The 21,318-nt window shown below is 41.0% G+C and overlaps 1 protein-coding gene across 1 annotated transcript; it reads right to left on the minus strand.

Moving 5' to 3' along the window:
- Nucleotides 1–6,686: 6,686 nt before the first annotated feature.
- On the minus strand, nucleotides 6,687–18,846 carry LOC124264201 (L-proline trans-4-hydroxylase-like). The gene is made up of 10 exons (XM_046698939.1): nucleotides 18,620–18,846; nucleotides 17,707–17,736; nucleotides 16,306–16,384; nucleotides 13,360–13,441; nucleotides 12,099–12,209; nucleotides 10,471–10,562; nucleotides 9,857–9,947; nucleotides 8,907–9,036; nucleotides 7,712–7,863; nucleotides 6,687–6,914 (listed from the first exon to the last, which is right to left on the minus strand). The coding sequence occupies exons 2-10, from the start codon at nucleotides 17,717–17,719 to the stop codon at nucleotides 6,810–6,812; spliced, it is 855 nt and encodes a 284-aa protein (XP_046554895.1). The 5' UTR covers nucleotides 17,720–17,736; nucleotides 18,620–18,846; the 3' UTR covers nucleotides 6,687–6,809.
- Nucleotides 18,847–21,318: the final 2,472 nt, after the last annotated feature.

Below are 21,318 nucleotides of genomic sequence, written 5' to 3' on the forward strand. Positions count from 1 at the left end.
ATCAGCGCCGACACCGTGCGACGCCGTCTACACACTGCAGGGCTCTATGCTCGACGTCCTTACATTGGACCAATTCTGACTTACAGACACCGTAATAAGCGTATACAATGGGCTAACAGGCATGTTTAATCGAGGTTACAACAATGACATGGTGTGGTATTCACTGAGGAGTTTTGTTTACAACTATGTAATATTGATGGCCGAAGATGTGTTTGGTGTAGATGTGGTGAAAGTTATGCTGGTGAGTGTGTGGTTCAGACAGACCTGTAGGGTGGTGGGAGAGTCATGGTCTGGGGTGAAATAAGTTACAATCACACGACTGCCCTTCATGCGTGTCAAGGGAGAGATGATGACCTTTTCTACCGTGACCAAATTCTTTAGAATCACGTCGTACCATTCTTCAAACTGGTCAAGATGCCCATACTTTTCAACAGGACAACGCACGGGCACACACAGCTAGACATTCCATGCAGTATCTGACCCAGCAACACATCCAGGTAATTCATTGGCCAGTACAGTCGCCAGATGTATCCCCCATTGAGCACTTGTGGGACGAAATTGGTCAAGGTCTTTCGCGGCGACAACAGATGCGAAACACCCGGGAACGTCAGGCTGCACTACTGCAGGAGTGGAATGCCATCTGCCAGAACTCTATTCGGACGCTTATTGACTCAATGAGGAGACGTTGCACTGCATGTGTCAATGCAAATGGCAGTCACACGCGATATGGACTTTTCGATTTGACCCCACGTGTTTAATCCTTTCTGCCTGTGGAACAATTAATTGAATGAGCGTCTTTTCTGTGTTGTTGATTTCGTCCATCTGTTATGATCCACTAAGAAAATATCACGTGTTTGTAATACTTTTCTGAAAGCTCTGTGGGACTTATGGGTTATTGAACACACTGAACTGAAAATATTTATCATATTATTAAACACTGATTAATTGTTCATAAAATGTCATATTTGGTGTAAATATCTTAAATTTTCGGATAGATTGTTAGATGTTTAATATACTTCAAACTCCAAAATGCATGACATATACTACTCCAAAAAAGAAACGCATAGACAGTATTTTTCCATGTAATGTTTCAAAAATGAATCATAAGTGTGTGTCTATACAGTATGTCTATGGTGGACGTTCCCTTCAACCATTTATGAGTTTGAACCCATTACCATTGAAAACCTGTCGCCCAAACGCAACCAAATCTGTTTTTTTCTCAAGAAAGGTAATAAAGCATGAATGTGATTCGATTCATGCGCTTTCTTTTGCATGTACAATCCGTGCAACATTTGCAATAAAAACCAAGGGGTCTGATTGTTTTAGCGGCAATTGACAAACGTAAATCTTGAAGTGAAGTGCCTAGACTTACCGCGGCTCAGCGCAACATTTGGAAGCTGGTGAGTGGCAGTCAGCGTTCTCAAAGCAATTTTATGTGTCCCAGAGTACCGTACGAAGGCTTTGGCATCGGCACCAGCATCGTGGAACGAAACGTGATCGTCCTCGGTCAGGAAGACCCCGGGTGACCACACCCGCCCAAGGCAGGTTTTTCCGTCTTCAACACTTACGGAACAGGTTCACTACCGCATCCTCTACATCATCTATAGTGCCAGGATTCCAAACAATCTCGGACCAAACTTCGTGAGGCTGGTATTCGTCCTAGGAGACCATTGCGGGGACCCATATCTACACGACATCATCAGCAACAAGGTAAACAGTGGTGTCGAAACCATCTCCAGTGGCCATTACAAAGATGGAGAACTGTCGTGATCAGTGATGAGTCGCGGTATATGCTCAGGCTTCTTGACGGAAAGTGTCACGAACGGTATGCTCCCAGTTGCGTACAGGAAGTGGACAGATTTGGTGGAGAAGTGTTATGGTTTGGGCAAACATCTCATACAGTGGAAGAACCGATCTTATTCACATCAAAGGCAATCTTATAGCTTGACGTTACTGTGATGAAATCACCAGGTCTCATGTCATTCCATTCATGAACCGTCAGAACGTCATTTTCCAGTATGATAATGTTCGACCGTACACATCAAGATTAACCAGAGATTTTTGTGCTCAGCACAACGTTCGGGTTCTTGAATGGTCGTATCGATCACCAGACCTGAACCCAACTGAACATCTGCGGTACGAAATGATCGACGTGTGAGACAGCGTGAGCCTCAGCTGCAGACCTCAGCTGCGTTTTCGTTTCTGGCTTTGAGGGAAGAATATCAGAACATTCCTAGACAGTTCATCCAGAATCTGATCCAATCTATAGTACGCCGATGCCAGGCAACCATGAATGTTACTGATGGTCACACATAATATTACTGCTCTGTGACCTTGACCTTTCTGCACGTGTCATTTGTTACATCCCACCTCTTGGACAATACATGTTCAAGAGTGTTTTCTTTATCACTCTCCTGTATCACTCAAACTTATATGCATAAATATATGACCATTTTCAGCTATGCGTTTATTTTTTTAAGTAGTATATGTTGGACAGTTAACCTCAACAGTGGGGGAACAGTACCCACGTTGTTCTTCGTGTGTTTATCAAATTCAAATAGGGGAGGTAATCACACAGTGGTCAGAAACATTTTGACACGTGAAGGACGTTTCCAAGTTTGACGCATTAGCGACAAAACTGATGCTCATTGTATTCACCTATTTTGGCTTGTACCATATACCCGTGTGTTTGTTTCGGGTGAACAACTGGTTGCCTTTGCATCTGTTTGTTAGTTAGGAAAGGCTCACTTCCCAGCGAACACCTGGTGTCATCACTGTTCGACTGTGATTCATAAACGTTTGCTCTCGATAGACACAGAATTGTACAATCCTTTTTGCCTTCAGCGGGGATTTCGCGTAAATAGTGTTAAAAGAGTGTGTTTTTTGTAATTTGTGTTAAAGCGGGGATTCTGAAAGGGAAGTTTTCACGCAATCAGTTCGATTTGTGTCCCCATCGTTTACTTACTGACCCTACAAAGAGAGTAACACTACGTCAGGCTGTACACATACAATCCAACTGAGGTGGACAGGGATATGTCCGGTGCAACTGTGCAGGTTCCAAGAGATGTGGGACGGATAGATGCAAGTGTTTCAAAAACAAAATGAAATGCTCCAGCCGTGGTCACAGCAGCCAGTTGTGCAAAAACAAGTGACTTGTGAAATGAAGTAGTCAGATTGTGACAAGTGATTTGAGAGTTCAACTGAATGACTTCTGTGATATATGATTTAAATTTTGTGATGAAAGACTCAACTTTATTACGCTTTTGATGCATGATTTAGCTTTTGATTTGAATATAGGACTTTGTTGTGATTGAGTTGGCACAGTATTCTCAGTGTCCTTTAATAGTTAAATAAAAACTCTACTTTATCTTGATGTGCGACTTGTAAAACATTTTTATTATAGCGTCAATAAATGCTTTACACTGAACTTTTGTGGTCTTGACAGCATTTCAGTCATTTCACGGAATGCATGACCATGATTTTTAGTCATTTCGTGTAATGACTGGAATTTTCATTCATTACACCAGAGACCATATAATAGTGTACATGTCATTCTCATCACGGTCCATGATTATTCCCAGAATATTGCGTGGATTACCACGTCCCCTATCCACCAGAGGGATAGGTCCAGCTACGTTGTCTCCCACCTGGCCACTGGCTAGTTCAACTAGACTCCTCTTGACCATACGCTGAGCTTGTGCCATATGATGTTTTGTAAACGGGCATTGAGTATATCCGAGGTGACAGCAACTGGAGCAGGACTCATTGGTGATGGATCTCTGTACTCTGGTGCGGACTGTGAAACTGTGGAAATCACTGTGAGCTCTGGCATGTCACTGTCACTGTTCCCCTGATCAACTGGGCTAGCTGGGGGTGCAGAGTCAAAATTCAGACTGAGAGTTGGTGTCAGTTCTTGGCTGGTGGTTGGTATCGGATCCTGGCTGGTGGTTGCCGTTGGATCCTGGCTGGTGGTTGGTGTCGGATCCTGGCTGGTGGTTGGTGTCGGATCCTGGCTGGTGGTTGGTGTTGGATCCTGGCTGGTGGTTGGTGTTGGATCCTGGCTGGTGGTTGCCGTCGGATCCTGGCTGGTGGTTGGTGTCGGATCCTGGCTGGTGGTTGGTGTCGGATCCTGGCTGGTGGTTGGTATCGGATCCTGGCTGGTGGTTGGTGTCGGATCCTGGCTGGTGGTTGGTATCGGATCCTGGCTGGTGGTTGGTGTCGGGTCAAGATTGGTGCTTGTTGAGTCTTGCTGACATGATAATGCGAAAACAAGGTCAGTTTGCATCTGTTCAACAACCTCGGTCGGCAAAGATGATGATGTTAAGCCAACTTTTGTTTCTCAAAAGGTCTCAAACCTGAAAAATAATATGAGAAATATTTTAAAAACTTATAATATGACAAAATCAAGAAGTAATTGCATGTCATGAACAATACAAAGTGAGCGTAATTAGCCTAAACTTGGTACTTACTTTTACAGGAGGTAGTATCCATGTCTGTCCTTTGTTCCACCAGTTTCTGCTGCTGCTCTAAGATCCTCTATCATTGTGAAATACGCCTCCTTTGGAATTAAAACTCTCTTGCAAACTTCACATTTCTTGTAAAGCTCTGCTTTAAACTGATTCTGCCATGATGATACAAAATGATTTGTGACAAAAGCAAGAAACAATGCTGGTTTTATCGAAATTGAGTGAAGTCACTTTAGTGAAGTCACTTTGGGGATGTCATTCGGAGGAAGCCACTTGGGGGAAGCCATGTTGTAGTTGTACTTGTAGTAATGTTTTGACAACCACAAGCAAAGATTTGTGACAAAAGTCAGAAACAATGCTATAAAAAATTCCCAGAAACAATGCTATTAAAACAACACCCCAACACACACACACACACAAAAGGAAAAAAAACATAACCAAACCAAAACAAAAACAAGAAAAAACACAACAGTGATTATAGACTGCATTTAATTACAGTAAGAAAAAACCTTTGAAATGAACAGGTATGTCCATCACACAATGAAAAAATTGTCATTTTGTGTTTTACACATATTGCCTGATTTACAAAATCTTCAGTCAGGCATTATGTGTAAAAAAAGCTATAAATTTTAGTCATTTCGTGTAATGACTGGAATTTTCAGTCATTACACGTATTGCCTAGTGCTCACAGGCACTTCACGAAATGACTGATTCATTTAGTCATTACACGAAATGACTGATTACACATATTGCCTGTAACATATATAAAGGCTGGTTGTTGTGTTGACACACAAGGGGACTCTTAAACCTTTTGTCACGGCAAGTATTTAACCGTAATAATAGTAGAATGAATTTGTCGCCTTTATACGTATGTAAATATTGACATGGACATGTTATTGCAGGACCTGTCACTTACTGACGTGGGCGTCACGCAAGTAGGATGACTGATGACCAACTATACACAAAGAACTTAATTAAGCAAGCCCTGTATTTTTGCAATGATTTTCAACACATACATAAAACCTCTCGTGGTGACCACGATTTTCTTTCTTACCCGTATGCTCCCTTGACTCATAAAAATCAACAAAATGATTGGAATCCCTTTTGATTTAATGATGATAATTGCTCATTTACAAAAACACTGATTTTCATACAAAACCACGTCTGTACGAGTATGGCCTTGGAATGTTTAATGTTGATTTTTTGTGAATGTGAACATTAAAAATGTCATTTGTGTGCCTTACACGGTTACAGGTCAATACTGAGTGTAACCTCCATGTGATTGTATGACAGCCAGCACTCTCCCTGTCAGCCTCCGGATCCTCTGAAGGGGCAGTATACGTCATTCTTCGTTTATGGCAGCTTCCAATTGGGCCAGGTTCTGTACAGGAGGTTCCTTTGTTGCACACGACGACCAACCATGTACCAGATATGCTCCAATGGATTAAGATCGGGGCTCATTCAATCGTGAGATATATCAGGGGGTGCTTAACTACGCTCTTTGTGTGTAGATGACCAAAATCCTCATCTAGAACACCTTCGTGTGGTATTTAGCAATGTCTGACACGATATGTTCCAGGTAAATACTATAAATGTTCATTTGTATTTAAACGCTGACATTTACTTATAAATCCAAGTGCAAAATACGACCTTGTGAATATTTTTGTTTTGTACATGTAGTAAAAAATGCCTTATAATGAATCCACATTAAGGTTCTTAAAATTCGAAAACGCCTTCAATTATTCTGTTTGATGACGTTTGTATCTCGCTTTATGGATTGCGATCATTGCCTTGAAATGTGTGATTTTTACCTTGAAAAGTCCTTGAATGGTCTTTTGGAATTTGATCACATTTGATGTTAGTATCGAGCTTGGAAGTCCTAAGTCCGTCACTACTGTGCCTCTCTTCACATTACAGGTATATCACGAAGGACAGAAAAAAGCAAGGATTAAGCAGCGTTTGGAATGAGCGTTTGATGATTACCATTCACGAAATGCACATTTCCTTGCTACGTCCGACGTCACGACGCCAAAGGTAACAACGTCCGCCATATCCAGCTCGAAGATTCGATGTAAAAGTAACAAAAATATGTTGTTCGCGAGTAAATGTGTGTATCTGGGATATGACGGCAATGAACGATTTTCTGGGCACCCAAATGTCAATCTTCAAAAACCGCACAATATATTTCTCATCACTATCATGCCTTTGGGGCAACGATAATTGCAATGTATCAATAACTTTATTCATTAAACACATGAAGCAGCAATGACGCAGCAGCAGACACGTCATGAAGCAGCAATGAAGCAGTCACGAATCAGCGGTGAGGCAACGTCAGGGAAATCCCTACCCTCTGGAAGCCTGGATCGTCTTGTTGGCGGCAGGATCCATGAACGCTTTGCCATCCATGTCGGAGAAATTGGTGCACTCACGGATGGCGTTGTCGTTCACCTGTCAGAGTGATTGAGTGAGTTTAGTTTTACGCCGCCTTTAGAAATATTCCAACAATATCACGGCGGGGGACACCAGAAATGGGCTTCACACATTGTACCCATTTGGGGAATCGATCCGGGTCTTGGGCGTGACGAGCAAACACTTTAACCACTTGGCTACCCCACCGTCCCCCACCTTTGGAGGACACGTGGCGTCCTAGTATGTACGTGACGTCTGCCATCACGTTGAATTATATTAGTAGCGTTTCTTACATTTGCCGATTACCGTAATTACTTAGATACACGATCGCCTCCGTGGTGTAGTGGTTAGAGTGTCCGCCCGGAGAGCGGAAGGTCGCGGGTTCGATCCCCGACCGCGTCATACCGAAAGACTTTAAAATATGGTACTTGTTGGTCCCTGCCTGGCGTTCGGCATTAATGGGTACAACAAGGACTGGTCGGCTCGGTGTCAGTATAATGTGTCTGAGTGGGTATTCATACTTCACTGCGGCGTGGTATCTCAGTGGGCTAGCACTATAAAACCAGCTTCAGTCTGGGCTAGTACAAGCAGCCGCACATACACATACACACGCATGCACGTCGTCATATGAGCGAAATATTCTCAAGCACGACGTTAAACCCAATTTCACCTCACCTCACCTCACCTCACCTCACCTCATCACCTCACCTCACCTCACCTCACTAGATACACAGTCTTAGTTTGACAAACGCTACTTATATAATTCAACGTAATGGCAGATCGCGGAGTTAGCCAACAGTCTGTTAAACGTAATCTATATTGAAATTATATCTTACGATATCCAGCTTGTTATAACGAGGGAAGTGGTGCTCAATAACGGGGTCATTGCTGGCTTTGTTGTAGCAGGCAATGAACACCCAGCGTCTGTTGTCGCTCACGTTGGCGCAACTGGTGTGGAGAACGTTGCAGTGAAAGAAGATGCCGTCACCTGTGAAAGAGTTTGTAGTTGGTGAAAGACGATGCTGTTATCTGTGATGTTGTTGTAGTCAGTGCAGTAAGATGACGTCACTTGTAAGGATGTAGTAGACAGTGCGAAAAGACTCGCCCCTTTCCGTAATCTCCAAGAAGACACCGGAATAATACAAGTTGGTCACGGTTGCTTGCTGATATCAGTGAAATTAATACGTTTGTTGTCAGTGAAAGGTGTCACCTTGTAACCTTGCTGATATCAGTGAAATTGATACGTTTGTAGTCAGTGAAAGGTGTCGCCTTGTAACCTTGCTGATATCAGTGAAATTATTGCATTTGTAGTCAGTGAAAAGTGGTCGTCACCTGTAAATATGTTGCAGTCGGTAAAGGAAAGGAGTGTCTTTCATAAAGACGTTGTAGCCTGCTAAAGGTAGATGGGTCACCTAGAAGTGTGATTTAGTCAGTGAATGAAAATAGCGTCTAATATAAATCTCTCGAAGTCACCCGAAAGACTATTGTAGTCAATTGAAGAATCTTTAATCCAGCAACAAAAAATACAATACTTTCCTACAATACTTCCGTGTGTTCCAATAGTTTTACTTCCAGTAAACAACTAATTTTACGAATAAGAGCAACATACTGTAAATATGTCTATGTGATTCACATTCGTAGAAAACAGTAGCGTGTAACACTAAGCATCAGCTTTTTGTTACATTTGAAAGTCATTCTACCATGACTACGTGAAATACTCGTATTTGATTGGACAATCAATAAAATTAGACACTATCAAATTGGATTGAAAATGCGTCAGATTTTATGACCTCTTCACTGCGCAACGCGTTCGGTTTCAAATGAAATTTTGAGACTGTCAGTTCGGCCAAACATTCGTCCAATTTTCGAACACAGTATGTTTATCTCCAAAATGAATTCCTGGCTTCTATTCCGCAATTACAATAGCCTAATGCCATCATGAATGTTTCATTGTCATTATGATGATTACATGCGCCTAAAGATAATTATGATGACAATATTCCTGGAGCACCATTTTATAAGTTGCTCTACCTGGATTCAACTCCACATATTTGAGAGGCAGTCTCGTTTTCAGCTGTTCCACCCTGTCGATGTCGGCCCCTGTCTGACCTCCGACCCTGCCGTGTTCAATACGACCGCATTTGTGAGAACCTTCCAGAATCTAATAAAAAAAAATGCATTCGATCACAGAGTATCTTCCCGAGGCAAGGGAGATTTCCCCCTCGGTCTACTAGTCTGAAATTAGGTATAGTGATTGAGTGACATATTTCAAATAAAATCGCGCAACGAAATTTACATTCGGTTAAAAAGACAAAATGGCGATTGCCTTGGACGTTGCTTTTTCGACTGCAGGGTATGCAGCGCTTGTACACCGTCATCTGGGCGCCGACAGATATTTTCTATATATATATATAAATGTTTTTAATCACTTCATTGATTTAATGCACTTTGGGACGTAGGACATGCTTTAGTACGATAACTAAAAATCGTTTTTGTCGATCAGATCGTCTTGACTGAGCGTAACAATTATATTTGAAGGGATATGAAAGGTGGAATCTGATTGGATAGTTGGAAGGATGTAGAAGGGACGTAACTCGTATTGGCTACTTGTGGCGCTTCAATAGAAATTCGAAGCTGGTTCGGTAAGTGTGGAAATTGAGCTTTTACGATTAGTTAACTCTCGAGAAGATGCTCATTCACTTGCATTATTAACGGAAATGAAAATTTGATTGATTGATTGATTGATTGATTGATTGATTGATTGATTCTTGTTATGCTTGAAAGAGGTCTGCCAGTGAAAATATGTCCCGTTCATCTGCTCACGCGGCGAAGATGGATCTGGTGATCCGTCTCAGAGTCTTGTTTGACCATCACCGACATTGTGGTACCAGACTCGATCATTTATCGGCAACGACTGTGACGCAACTGCAGCATTGCTGGCGATGACGTAAACAAGATAGGACAATGATGTTGGTGTTTACCTGTAGACATCCGTTAGCCTTCTCACACTTGTCGATGGCAACAAACACACTCATCATGTCAGGATACAGGATACCGTTCTTGTACCAATACCTGTAACAGTATCTGGTGTAATAGTATCCTTCTGTGTGATACATGGTACATATGTACCGTACAAGTATCTTATGCGTACAGCTTGCCCGTTCAAAATTATTAGGTGACATCCACACACGTGTTGCAAGAACCAGCAGGTGACTTTTCCTTGAACAAAGGGGAGGGAATCACGCGTGTAGCTGTTCAAGATGGAAGTTTTACAAAGAAAACATTTGTTTTAATTTACCACAAACCACTAATAAATGTTCTCAAACATCAAAGGCATCACTTAAACACGCTAGCCTTATGTTCTAAAGTCCAAACTTTTGATAAATTTCATAAGTGTTCGGGTTCGAACCCAAATGCATCTGAGAACCGCAAGCCATTGACAATTACATCAGTAAAGATTCGAGTTACATTTGATCTTCATCAAATTGATGCATAATGAAGAAGCGACTTACGGGATGCGTGTTAACACATCCCAAGTCAGTTGATCATGTTCTTGAATGTTGCTGATGCTGAGTAAACAAACAAACAAACAAACCCGTAATCCTGATGCCACACAAATCGTCCGCCAGTCCGGGCCTCCTTCATCATCAGTTTAGAATGGTAGTGATACACCTCTCCCCCAAGCAGCTGAAAATCACAACCCAACGTGGATAAAGTCAAAGCGACGCTATCACAATGGTCTAATGGATTGGGTGGTGACGGTGGGTTTAAAGCCTAGAGTTTAAAGCGTTGGATCGTAACGCCGAAGACGTTCGACCCATTTGGTTCGATTCCCCAATGTGTTAAGACCATTTCCGAAGTCCCGTGCCGTGATTTTGATGCACTAAAGCTAAAGCGGCGTAAAACCTTACTTGCTCACCCACTCACTCACAATCTACTAGCAAACGTTTAAAGATGGTTCTTGTTGCCTTGCCTGGCGCTCGGCATTGTGGGACAACTAAGTATGAGTGGATTCAGTACGCTCATCGTAAACAATGTACATTTTAGACAATGGCTGACGTGAGTTTTAACATCTGTGACATTATTGTCACCGGGGCGGTGGCGTAGCTTAGTGGTGCAAGCGCCCACTCGTCACGCCGAAGACCCGGGTTCGATTCCCCACATGGGTACAATGTGTGAAGCCCTTTTCTCGTGTTCTCCGCCGTGATATTGCTGGAATATTGCTACAAGCGGCGTAAAACCATACTCGTTCCCTCACTCAGTATTGTCACAACTTAAGGACTGGTTGGACACGGCTTAAACAGTAAGTGTCTTTGTAAGTCTTGACATCAATGGATATGCCACTATATTACATCGTGGAACACCAGAAATTGACTTCTCGAATTTTACCGATCAGATGAATCAATCCTGAGTCTCAGACGAGACGAGATACGAAACCACTTACTACCAACGGTGTACATCGTCAGTCATGGCTTAAACTCATATTACAACAGATGAACAGTTTTATACCAACCCATGAAAAGTGGATCATGCCAAAAGGAAAATTATGCCAATTGAGTATATCGGCCTGACAGATCATTGTATTATTACAGTGGGGAGGTGAACCCACGACCAAGGGTCATAACTCTAATTATGTATCATGTTTCCTGAGACGTAAATGTTCCCTCTATAAATAGAACAGAATAAATGCACATTGTGTAAGAAATTAGATTTTCAAAGGTCCATCCTCGGTGGTGCAGTGTATAATATCCCCCAGGTTGTTACGATAAATACCCTGGACCCAGTCGTCACCAAACGTGACGTCACCAACACATCGCAAACATGACGAAGTAGGTTAATAACAACGTATATTATGCACTGCATTAGATGCTCCGGTCTACATTCAATAACAAGGATTCGATGAGGAACGACCGTGGGATCTTGAGTGTACACGATCAAAACGAATTGTGCAAACAGCTGAAAGAGTTTATTATCTTGAGGAATTTATCAATGGCAGTATATTTCATAATGCCATTATCAAATTCATATTTCGTTAAAAAAAGAATCCCGCTTGTATAACCTCGTTTGCGTAATGGGATTGTATACTAAGTAAAAATCCTCTGCATGCTTTCATGAAATATACTTTAAAACAAAGGACATTTTAATTGAATAAATTCATAAAATATAAAGATTATTCGCACGATATAGTATTTAGAATAAATTTACTGTTTCGAAGTTTCTTACTTCGGCGGAGGTTCCCGCAACTCTTTGACTTCGAGACAGCATTCCTGTGACGTCATTTCCGGGTTGACACCAGATTGTTACTCGGCTTTTTCTCCCTTCATTGTCATCAGTCTGTGAGATAAACACATCGATCGTTACACTTCCAAATGATATTATTCATGAAATCTTCCGGTAAAAACGCATGTTATTAACGAAAGATGTATTCCGAAGTGATAACCTCAATTGTTCGTAAACCTGTGACGGAATCATTCCTGACCACTCGTGTCTTCCCGAGGCAGGTCCAGATCTATTGTCTGGAGCATTCGCAACTACTCGTCCCTTTCCGTGACCTACAAGAGTAAGTGAATGAGCGAGTGAGTTTAGTTTTACGCCGCACTCAGCAATATTCCAGCTATATGGCGGCGGTCTGTAAATAATCGATTCTGGACCAGACAATCCAGTGATCAACAGCATGAGCATCGGTCTGCGCAATTGGGAACCGATGACATGTGTCAACCAAGCCAGCGAGCCTGACCACCCGATCCCGTTAGTCGCCTCTTACGACAAGCATGGGATACTGAAGATCAATTCTAACCCGGACCTTCACGGTTAAGTTTCTGCTAGAACTATATAACAGGTATATAAAGATGGTTGTTGAGATGAGGGATTACTGCTTTGGATTTACGCTCATCTGTCTGCTAATATCACCCTTTCAAGACCAACCGTTCATCTGGCCTCGTCTACACTGAGCTTTCAACAGCTGTCAACAACCTTCAATCAGTGCATATGTTTACAGGAAATATCCAAAACTTTGGTGGGTTAATATTTTACATTTGTGACCCAATTTTTTAGATTTGTGACTCAATTGTGTTGTTTTGGAAATCTGTACTGTCATTCATTGTAACCTTGTTTATTGTTTTTTAAATATGTTATTGAATATCAGAGACTTGTCTGTGTTCTGTTTCGCTGGGTTAAAGGGGACTCAAAAGCCTTGTATCTCATTAATTACATTCTCAGCTCCTGGGGACATTAAACACATACTACAGCCCATCCTTCCGGTATCCCTTTGCTTTGCTCATAGCGTAACAGTATCATTATTTCAGACAATGGGTCAGTGTGCATTCAATTTACATTACAATCAAGTTACATTCTCAGCTCCCTGGGGAACATTAAACACATACTACAACCGAATGGTACCCCTCCCTTTATGTGTGAACCGTATTGATATGGCATTTGTCACGTTCAAGACATAAAACTGAAATACACGACTTTAAAAACTCACAATAAAGGAGTTTCCTTGGATTTCTTCACTCTCTTCCAATGCTGATTTTATTTTGTGTAGTTCGTCCTTCTCCAACAGGCCCCTGTAAAAACATGCTCCAAAGACATACATGTTTGAAAGTATGACCAAACATCATGGAAAGGTTTACATATGTAAAACTGAGATCAAAAACATCATGGAAAGGATTACATCTGTAAAACTGAGATCAAAAACATCATGGAAAGGATTACATCTGTAAAACTGAGATCAAAAACAAAATGGATACTCATATACTTACATGTCTAAAAACATGACCACAACGTTGACCATCGCGGATTCTGGCAGGCTTACATTGTAACGATGATAAGATTAACGTCATGGACGGGACTACATGTGACAATCATGTTCACAGATATCATTGACCAGATTGCATCTCTATAGGTCTACGGGGCGGTGGGGTAGCCTGATGGTTAAAGCGTTCGCTCGTCACGCCGAAGACCCGGGTTCGATTCCCCACATGGGTACAATGTGTGAAGCTAATTTCTGGTGTCCCCGCCGTGATATATTATTGCTGGAATATTGCTAAAAGCGGCGTAAAACCAAACTCACTCACTCACTGATCAGAATATTCAAATGCCATGACGAAAATAAATGTACAAGCTTACAGTTGTAAAACCATAACCAAGAATATCTTTGACATGTCGAAGTCTCGTAATACATTTGATTTTCTTTGATATTGCAAGAAAATTGGTTTTGAGCTCCGAAGATTCTTTATTCGAAGGGTGAAATCTGAAAAAATGTCATTCCGCTACACATAAACTGAAGAATGTCTCCGGTATGAGTACCAGAAGTGCCTTCAAAGCATGCCTTGTGACGCAATTCTGAAGAAACCAACACTTGATCCAGAGACTTGGCGAAGAGCTTTTGGGCCGAAGTGTCTGGAAAAGAATTGTTTATGGGGAACATGATCATCTTCACGCTAACAATCTCTTGGAAATTTATCAGTCAGCATATAAATCTAAACACTGCACAGAGACAGCTCTTGTGTACATTCACAACGATATCATGACTGCAATGGACCATCAGCAAGTTACTCTTCTTATTCTCCTGGGGCCCGTTTCACGAAGCTCTCGTAGGCCTAAGATCTCGTAACTTTTCTCGTAGCACAATCTTACGATTTTATGGGCGTTTCACGAAACTCTCGTAGGCTTACGATACCTTAAATTTACGAGAAAAATTACGGTAAGTATTTGCTCTCGTAAATGAGCTTTATTCTCGTAAGTCTAAAACAAAATGGCGTATTATGTTGTTAAAGAGAAACTCAGCTTAAAGAAAAGTATTCATCGAACATTACACTGGACATCAAGTGACGACGAACTGTTTATGAACTATCGTATGGACAGGGCCTCTTGTTTGAGCGCGTTCCGTGCCGATTTCACCAGAAATGATACCGCTTAACACTGCGATTTTTATTAGTTGGCCAAATGCATGGTATTAGTCCCAAGTGTTTCGCGTATCCTGCATGCTACCACAGATGCCATTTGTGATTCGTTGGACAATATCCTTTCCGACCTCTGTGAGTGAGCAGCGCGTTGTGAAGAAGGTTCCATAAACTGGCTGGTTTCCCCGAGTTCTCGGATAATATTGACGGCACGCTTTCGTCCCTATCAAGCTCGACTGGTGACGAGGAACCCACTCCTACGTGTGCCGGAAAGGATATCATGATAAATACTGGAAGCTGTGTGCGATGACAAACTCAGGTACAACACTTATTGGTAGAGTCACTTCACTTCGTCTCCAATCAATGTGTCAATAACGTTAGATCTATCCCCAAACAAAACTGGAGTATTAAGTTCCAGATTTATTTGGTTCATTTAAAAAATGGATCTCTAAAATGAAAAAAGATTTAAAAAGAAAAACAGTAAGGTTAATGTCTTTATGTCATAGTTTCAGGTCCACAGGCCCATAGAACATATTTACGTACAATATGCTTCAAAACAAGCCCCACACTTCCTATATACATTTGCAAATGCACAATGAAGCTTCCTGCCGAATTATCATACTTGGTGACTGTCATTGCAAAATAAATTTAGAACATTGCATAAAGAAGGTATCTAGTCACTAGTACATTACAAACTAAATCAAAAGATGCTCAGCAAAATATAATTTACAGTTATATTTTAGGAAAACAATGAAGTGATGCAAAATAACTAATAAGTATATACATTGAAATATGAAAAAGTAACTTTTATCTTCACAAATAAATGCTAAAGACCTAATGATTTAGAGTTGATGATAACATGAAAATTGTAGAAGTAATTCTGATTTAAAAACTGTTTGTAAACGGTCACAGAAAACATAGTGACGGCGTAAAACCAAACTCATACTCACTCGCTCTATAGGTCTACAATTTTCAGAAACGTGTACAAGCATACAGGCCTATGATCACACTTGTTACACATAACATTAAGGAATGTTTATTCGGTGGGTTTTTAGCGGTAAATCAGTTGGGAGTTCAATACGATAGCTGAAAAACATAATAGACAAGCTCAAATGTGTAAACCATGACGAAAATACATACATCATGTACAAGCACAGTTGTAAAACCATAACCAAGAATATCTTTGACATGTCGACTCGTAATACATTTGATTTTCTTTGATATTGAATTGGTTTTGAGCAAGATTCTTTATTCGAAGGGTGAAATCTGTGTCATTCCGCTTGCTCAAACACACATAAACTGAAGAATGGCTAATTTTTCCTGGTATGGGTTCAGTAACATATGCTGGTGCCATTTAAAATTATTGTCACCTCAGAATTGCACATAAATGTGTTCACTGACAAAGGGATAATTTCTCATTCGTTGTATGCAAACGCGAGAGTTATGTGCCCTGGAAGCACTCAACCAATCTATTCAGATGTTACATCTTGGGATTCCTTTGTCTTTTATTCAAAATCACAACCTACCTTATAAGGACATAGCCTTTTTCATCAAATGATTCCTTCATTTCTTCAGTAACCGTAAATGGAGCGCTATAGTTGAATTCTGGAAAAAAGCCCATCTTTTTATATAGATTTGCTGAAGAAAAGATCTTTTTGATATCAACAAGCAATTTATATTTGCATTAACAAGGAACAAATGGTCTACAGCTGCAAATAATAAACCGAGTAGACTCTCTATATGTTTGGAGTTGCATAATGTCAAATAAACATAGATTACATTTCACTTATATTGAACTTTTCACAGGTTTTCACAAAAATGGATTATATACTATTCAAAAAAGGAACGCATAGCCCAGAAATCTTTTGCGAAAATATTGTATTTTCAAACATGTATAACCCGTCCACAAATAGACTTTAGTACATACAATTTTGCATCAGTTTAGAAGAAGGAAATGTCTCTACAACCAAGTGGATAATTGTATATAACGGAGACGCTCAGCGCCATAGTAACGACGTAGAACTGGCCCGACGTCGGATCTCCGGGTTCTTACTCGAATCTCTCTCAACCTATACCCTACAGTTTGACCGGATATCCTCCGTAGTCCAGGCACCTGGCTGCTGTGCCCTCACCCGTGGCAGTACGATCACGCAAATGTAGTACCCGGATGTACCGATCTTAGACTACAGTGGTGACTCGATGTCTGCCTGTACGGAGACGGCCATTTGTTATGCCTGTTTGGTTGTAACGAGCTGCAAGCCGTGATATTGTGCTCAGACTAACATTCAGACGCCTGGCAACAGAAGATTGGTAATCTCCAGCGTGCATTCTTTCAATGACGATGTTCCGTGTCGCAGCGTCAAGACGTGGCGTAGTGATTTGACCTTGAAACTCCTTCAAAACGAATGCCTATTTACGAAATTAATCTGTTTTTTTATAGCCAGACAGTGCATCTTCTTTGCTGCATAATTTCAACTGGAAGGTGACTTCTGTTGCGTTGTGGTGATGCCTTTTTAATCTTTGTAAGAAATCTCAAAAGCAACATTTTCAAGGTAAAGTCGATTTTCTACTTGTGCAATTGTGTAAAATCATGTTATTTTGACGATTGTTTGAACACAATAGGTAATCAATTTATTTTTAAAATTACAAAACGTCTATGCGTTTCATTTTTGGATAGTATATATATTTGACCTATACATTGTCAGTCATATGGGTGAGGGGTACGGATTGTATTGTGATTTAAAGCACCCCAGATTATATCAGGGATCGAACTCGGACTTTCCCATTGATTTGGTTCCCTTGTTGTTACTTGTTCACAATCAACATTGATTGATGATAGTACTGACAATCGTAACAGATCGATTAACAACCGCAACATGTTAATTCGCTGCTGAAGAAAACATGACGGATAATGGAAATATGATTACCTGATCTTGCCATTGTGGTTGCAAAATACTCTGCAACGAAAACTATCATATCAATAATCGGCAAACCTGTCCAATGTAAGATCTAGGGTTTGGTATTAATCTACAAATACAGTTGGTTGAACAACGACATAAACTGACAAGCATTCAGTTATTAAGCATACAAAGTATGGTTGGTTAGCCTTGTGGTTAAGGGGTTAGTTCGCCATGCAGAAGTCCTTGGTTCGATTCTCCACACGGGTTCAGGAAGGATGGTCAATGGTAACTCCCGACGCGAGTGAGTGAATTTGGCTTTACGCGGCTTATAGCAATATTCCAGCAACATCAAGACGGGGGGACACCAGAAATGGGCTTCACACATTGTACCCATGTGGGGAATCGAACCCGGGTCTTCAGCGAACGCTGTAACCACTAGGCTACCCCCACCCCCCTCCCGACGTGATAAGTCTGAAATAGCACTAAAGCCTGTTATTCACTCACTTACCAGCTCACTCACTCACTCGCAATCTACAAACATTACTCCAGTGACGTTTCTGGAACTTTCCGCACCCCTATTTTCTAATGTGATCATTGGCCAAATCTGACAGAACAGTCGATATCAGACCATTTCACACGAATCTTGGATCCCAGAAGGCGTTTAACTTGTAACCTTAGCACCTTGTCATGAAGAAGCTTACATTTATAGATGTGCATAATCAGGTTAACACAGACAAGAGATCAAATGAGTAAACTACGTTTTGAAGGTCATCAGACCCAAGAGGGTCTGGCTAACTGGGCTTATCACACCTGCTTCATTACGAAGTTTGGAGGACCACCGATGAAACATGGAATGGTCAAACATTCTTATTATTCGATATCGTTTTCGATATATGATTTTCGCGTATGGCAATGCTTTGCGCAATATACATGTACTTACAAAAAATACGCCGAAGTAATTCTTGTGACGTGGTGGTCGGTTCCGTCGGCTTATCTATCTGGGACGCGGGCGTGACTGTGCAAGCTGTGAAGGAGACCTTATCACCAAATTAACAACCTAACCCTTGGGATTACGTTATTTATAAATTAGATAAAATATATCGAGTACAGAAGGTACGGGTTGTCCTGGCTCAGTCTGTTTGGGGTTCATCAGCTCTGGAGCCCTTCCACACGCAGCCCAGGCCACAGGCCCTCGTGTCTTTGTGAGGATTTAAAAAAAAATGAAAGAAACTGAGATGACCCCCGAGTCGAAATGCTTCACAGCACAAAAAATCATGATTTACTGTACTGGGCCTAGATTTTCGAAGCTCTCTTAGCTCTAAGATAGTCGTAAGTGCCATACATTAACATTAACTTACGACTATCTTAGCGCTAAGAGAGCTTCGAAAATCTAGGCCCTGTGAAGCATTTCGAGTGGGGGTCATCTCATCTTTATTTTAATTTTCAAGCCTCACAAACCCACGTGGGTACAATGTGTGAAGCCCATTTCTGGTGTCCCCCGCGTTGACATTGCTGGAATAGTGCTAAAAGCGGCGTAAAGCCAAATTCACTCACTCGCGTCGGGAGTTACCATTGACCATCCTTCCTGAACCCGCGTGGTGAATCGAACCAAGGACTTCTGCATGCCGAACTAACCCCTTAACCACAAGGCTACCCAACCATACTTTGTATGCTTAATAACTAATTCACTCACCCCTCAAAGACACGAGGACCTGTGGCCCAGGCAGCCAATGTAACTTTTCTCAGGAAGCGCTGCTTTGTTGGACCCAGCAATAACGTTTTTTGAGAATCTATAGATACCCCATACTAATGCTTAGTCTATGAATATAGATAATGTTGGTAAAAACACATAATTCATTTAACTTTGAAAGGAGCCCCAGTGAAATCTAGACTTGCTTCATTTGCGGCATTTGCATTACAGGCAGTGCTGGGCATTAGGGAAAATAATTTGGTTCATGGACTGTGAGACAGGCTGCAGATTTCCCAACACTGCAGCCTTCCGTAGCTCCCAGAGTGTCAGAAGAACCGTGGACCAGTGGACAGCCGGGCACACTCCTCATCTGCGCCAAGAAATCAGGAGGCACCGAACCAAGGGCACCGGGAACAATGGGGAGCCTGACGACAGTGTACTTAAGATGCGAGCGAGACATTTCAAAGGCGAGGTCCGCTTATCATGCTTTTCCTGAATCTTGCTAATCACTTTACTGTCAAAATGGACATTAAGCAAGATCAGGTTCGGTGACAGTAATTTTCGTTAGGCTGTATATATACCTGTTCCAAAGTACTTGGTATGTCATACTGAACCTGAAACAAATATATCCAAGAAAGCCCATGCAAGTCTAGAAAATGTGGCCGGTCTAGATTTCCAGTTTCAGTCCCTTGGTACTTATTATTTTTCAAAAACGGTATTTTCTGTTAAATATGTTCATTTCAGAGACTAGATGTTGGTCTACAAAGTTGATTAAAAGCATCGTTTTCGATTATGCCTTGAACCTGGGCATGCTTGTACAATGGATGGACCTCGGTGTAAAAGCCATAGACATGGCGAAAACTTAAAATCTTGATTTAAAGACTAAAACTTAAAAAGATTTATTTTAGCCATGCATCTCCTACGTTTTGAAACAAATATGTAAGCCGGATAATTAGAATTTAAATAGAGGTCCTATATATAATTATAGGTTGTATTGTGAACATCTACATTATAGTGGTGTTTTAAACAATAACGGCTTTCGGTACACACAAATTTCCTAAAGATCCGATCCCCTATCTAGGATCGTTTGGTTTGGCTTTAAGTTCGTTTTTACTTACTTACTTTCTGACTGACTGACTGACTGACTGACTCACTCACTCACTCACTGTTTGTGTTTGTGTGTGCTGCCTCACTTGACTATTTCAAATGATAATATCAAGCGCCCGGTGGGGTGTCCACCTTCACTCACTGTTCTGAAGTTTGTGTTTTTGTGTGTGCTGCCTGTTTGACTATTTCAAATGATAATATTAAGCGCCCGGTGGGGTGTCCACCTTCGTCTCTTTGTAATGTTCTTAAAGTTTGTGGGACTTATGGGTTTCTGAACAAACTGAACAGAAAATATTGATCATATTTTTAAACGATGTTCATAGAATATCATATTTGGTGTAAATAACTAAAGAAATTGGATGTATTGTTAGTTGTTCAGTGCACTTTTTAATTCAAACTCTGAAATGTATGAAATATTTGGACAGTTAACCTCAGCAGTGGGGAAACAGTACCCACGTGGTTCTTCGTGTGTTTATTAAATTCAGTAAATAGGGGAGGTAATCGCATTTTTACAAAATGACTCTATTGTTACTTTATAGAGTAATTTTGTTACTCTATTGTTAATTTGTTTGTTTGGTTTAGCCAATTTAATAAAGTCACAATAATTTGTTGTTGTGATTATTTCTTGCGCAAAAGTTTTCTTGTTTCTTTGTCATTCTGAAAAAATGTAATGTACGTGTAATTAGTCTGAAGTATTTTTGACACCACCCCCACTCACGCCGAGAAACATTGACAATAACAAACAACATCTCACTGACGATTTAGTCGACCAACAGTAGCATGAATTTTAACTAATATAATGCATATTTTGTGTGTTGACTTTCAGCCTTTCGCAGGACTGG

Source organism: Haliotis rubra, unplaced genomic scaffold (assembly GCF_003918875.1).
Source record: "Haliotis rubra isolate DU_JTF1 unplaced genomic scaffold, ASM391887v1 Scf912, whole genome shotgun sequence".
Taxonomy (NCBI): Eukaryota; Metazoa; Mollusca; class Gastropoda; order Lepetellida; family Haliotidae; genus Haliotis; species Haliotis rubra.

What these genes read in the sequence shown, in the direction of transcription:
- LOC124264201 (XM_046698939.1), bottom strand. An exon ending in GTGTGGCATCAGGATTACGG is followed by an intron (nt 9,948 to 10,470) that starts GTTTGTTTGTTT and finishes ATACTGTTACAG; the next exon opens with GTATTGGTACAAGAACGGTA. An exon ending in ATATGTGGAGTTGAATCCAG is followed by an intron (nt 7,864 to 8,906) that starts GTAGAGCAACTT and finishes ACTCTTTCACAG; the next exon opens with GTGACGGCATCTTCTTTCAC.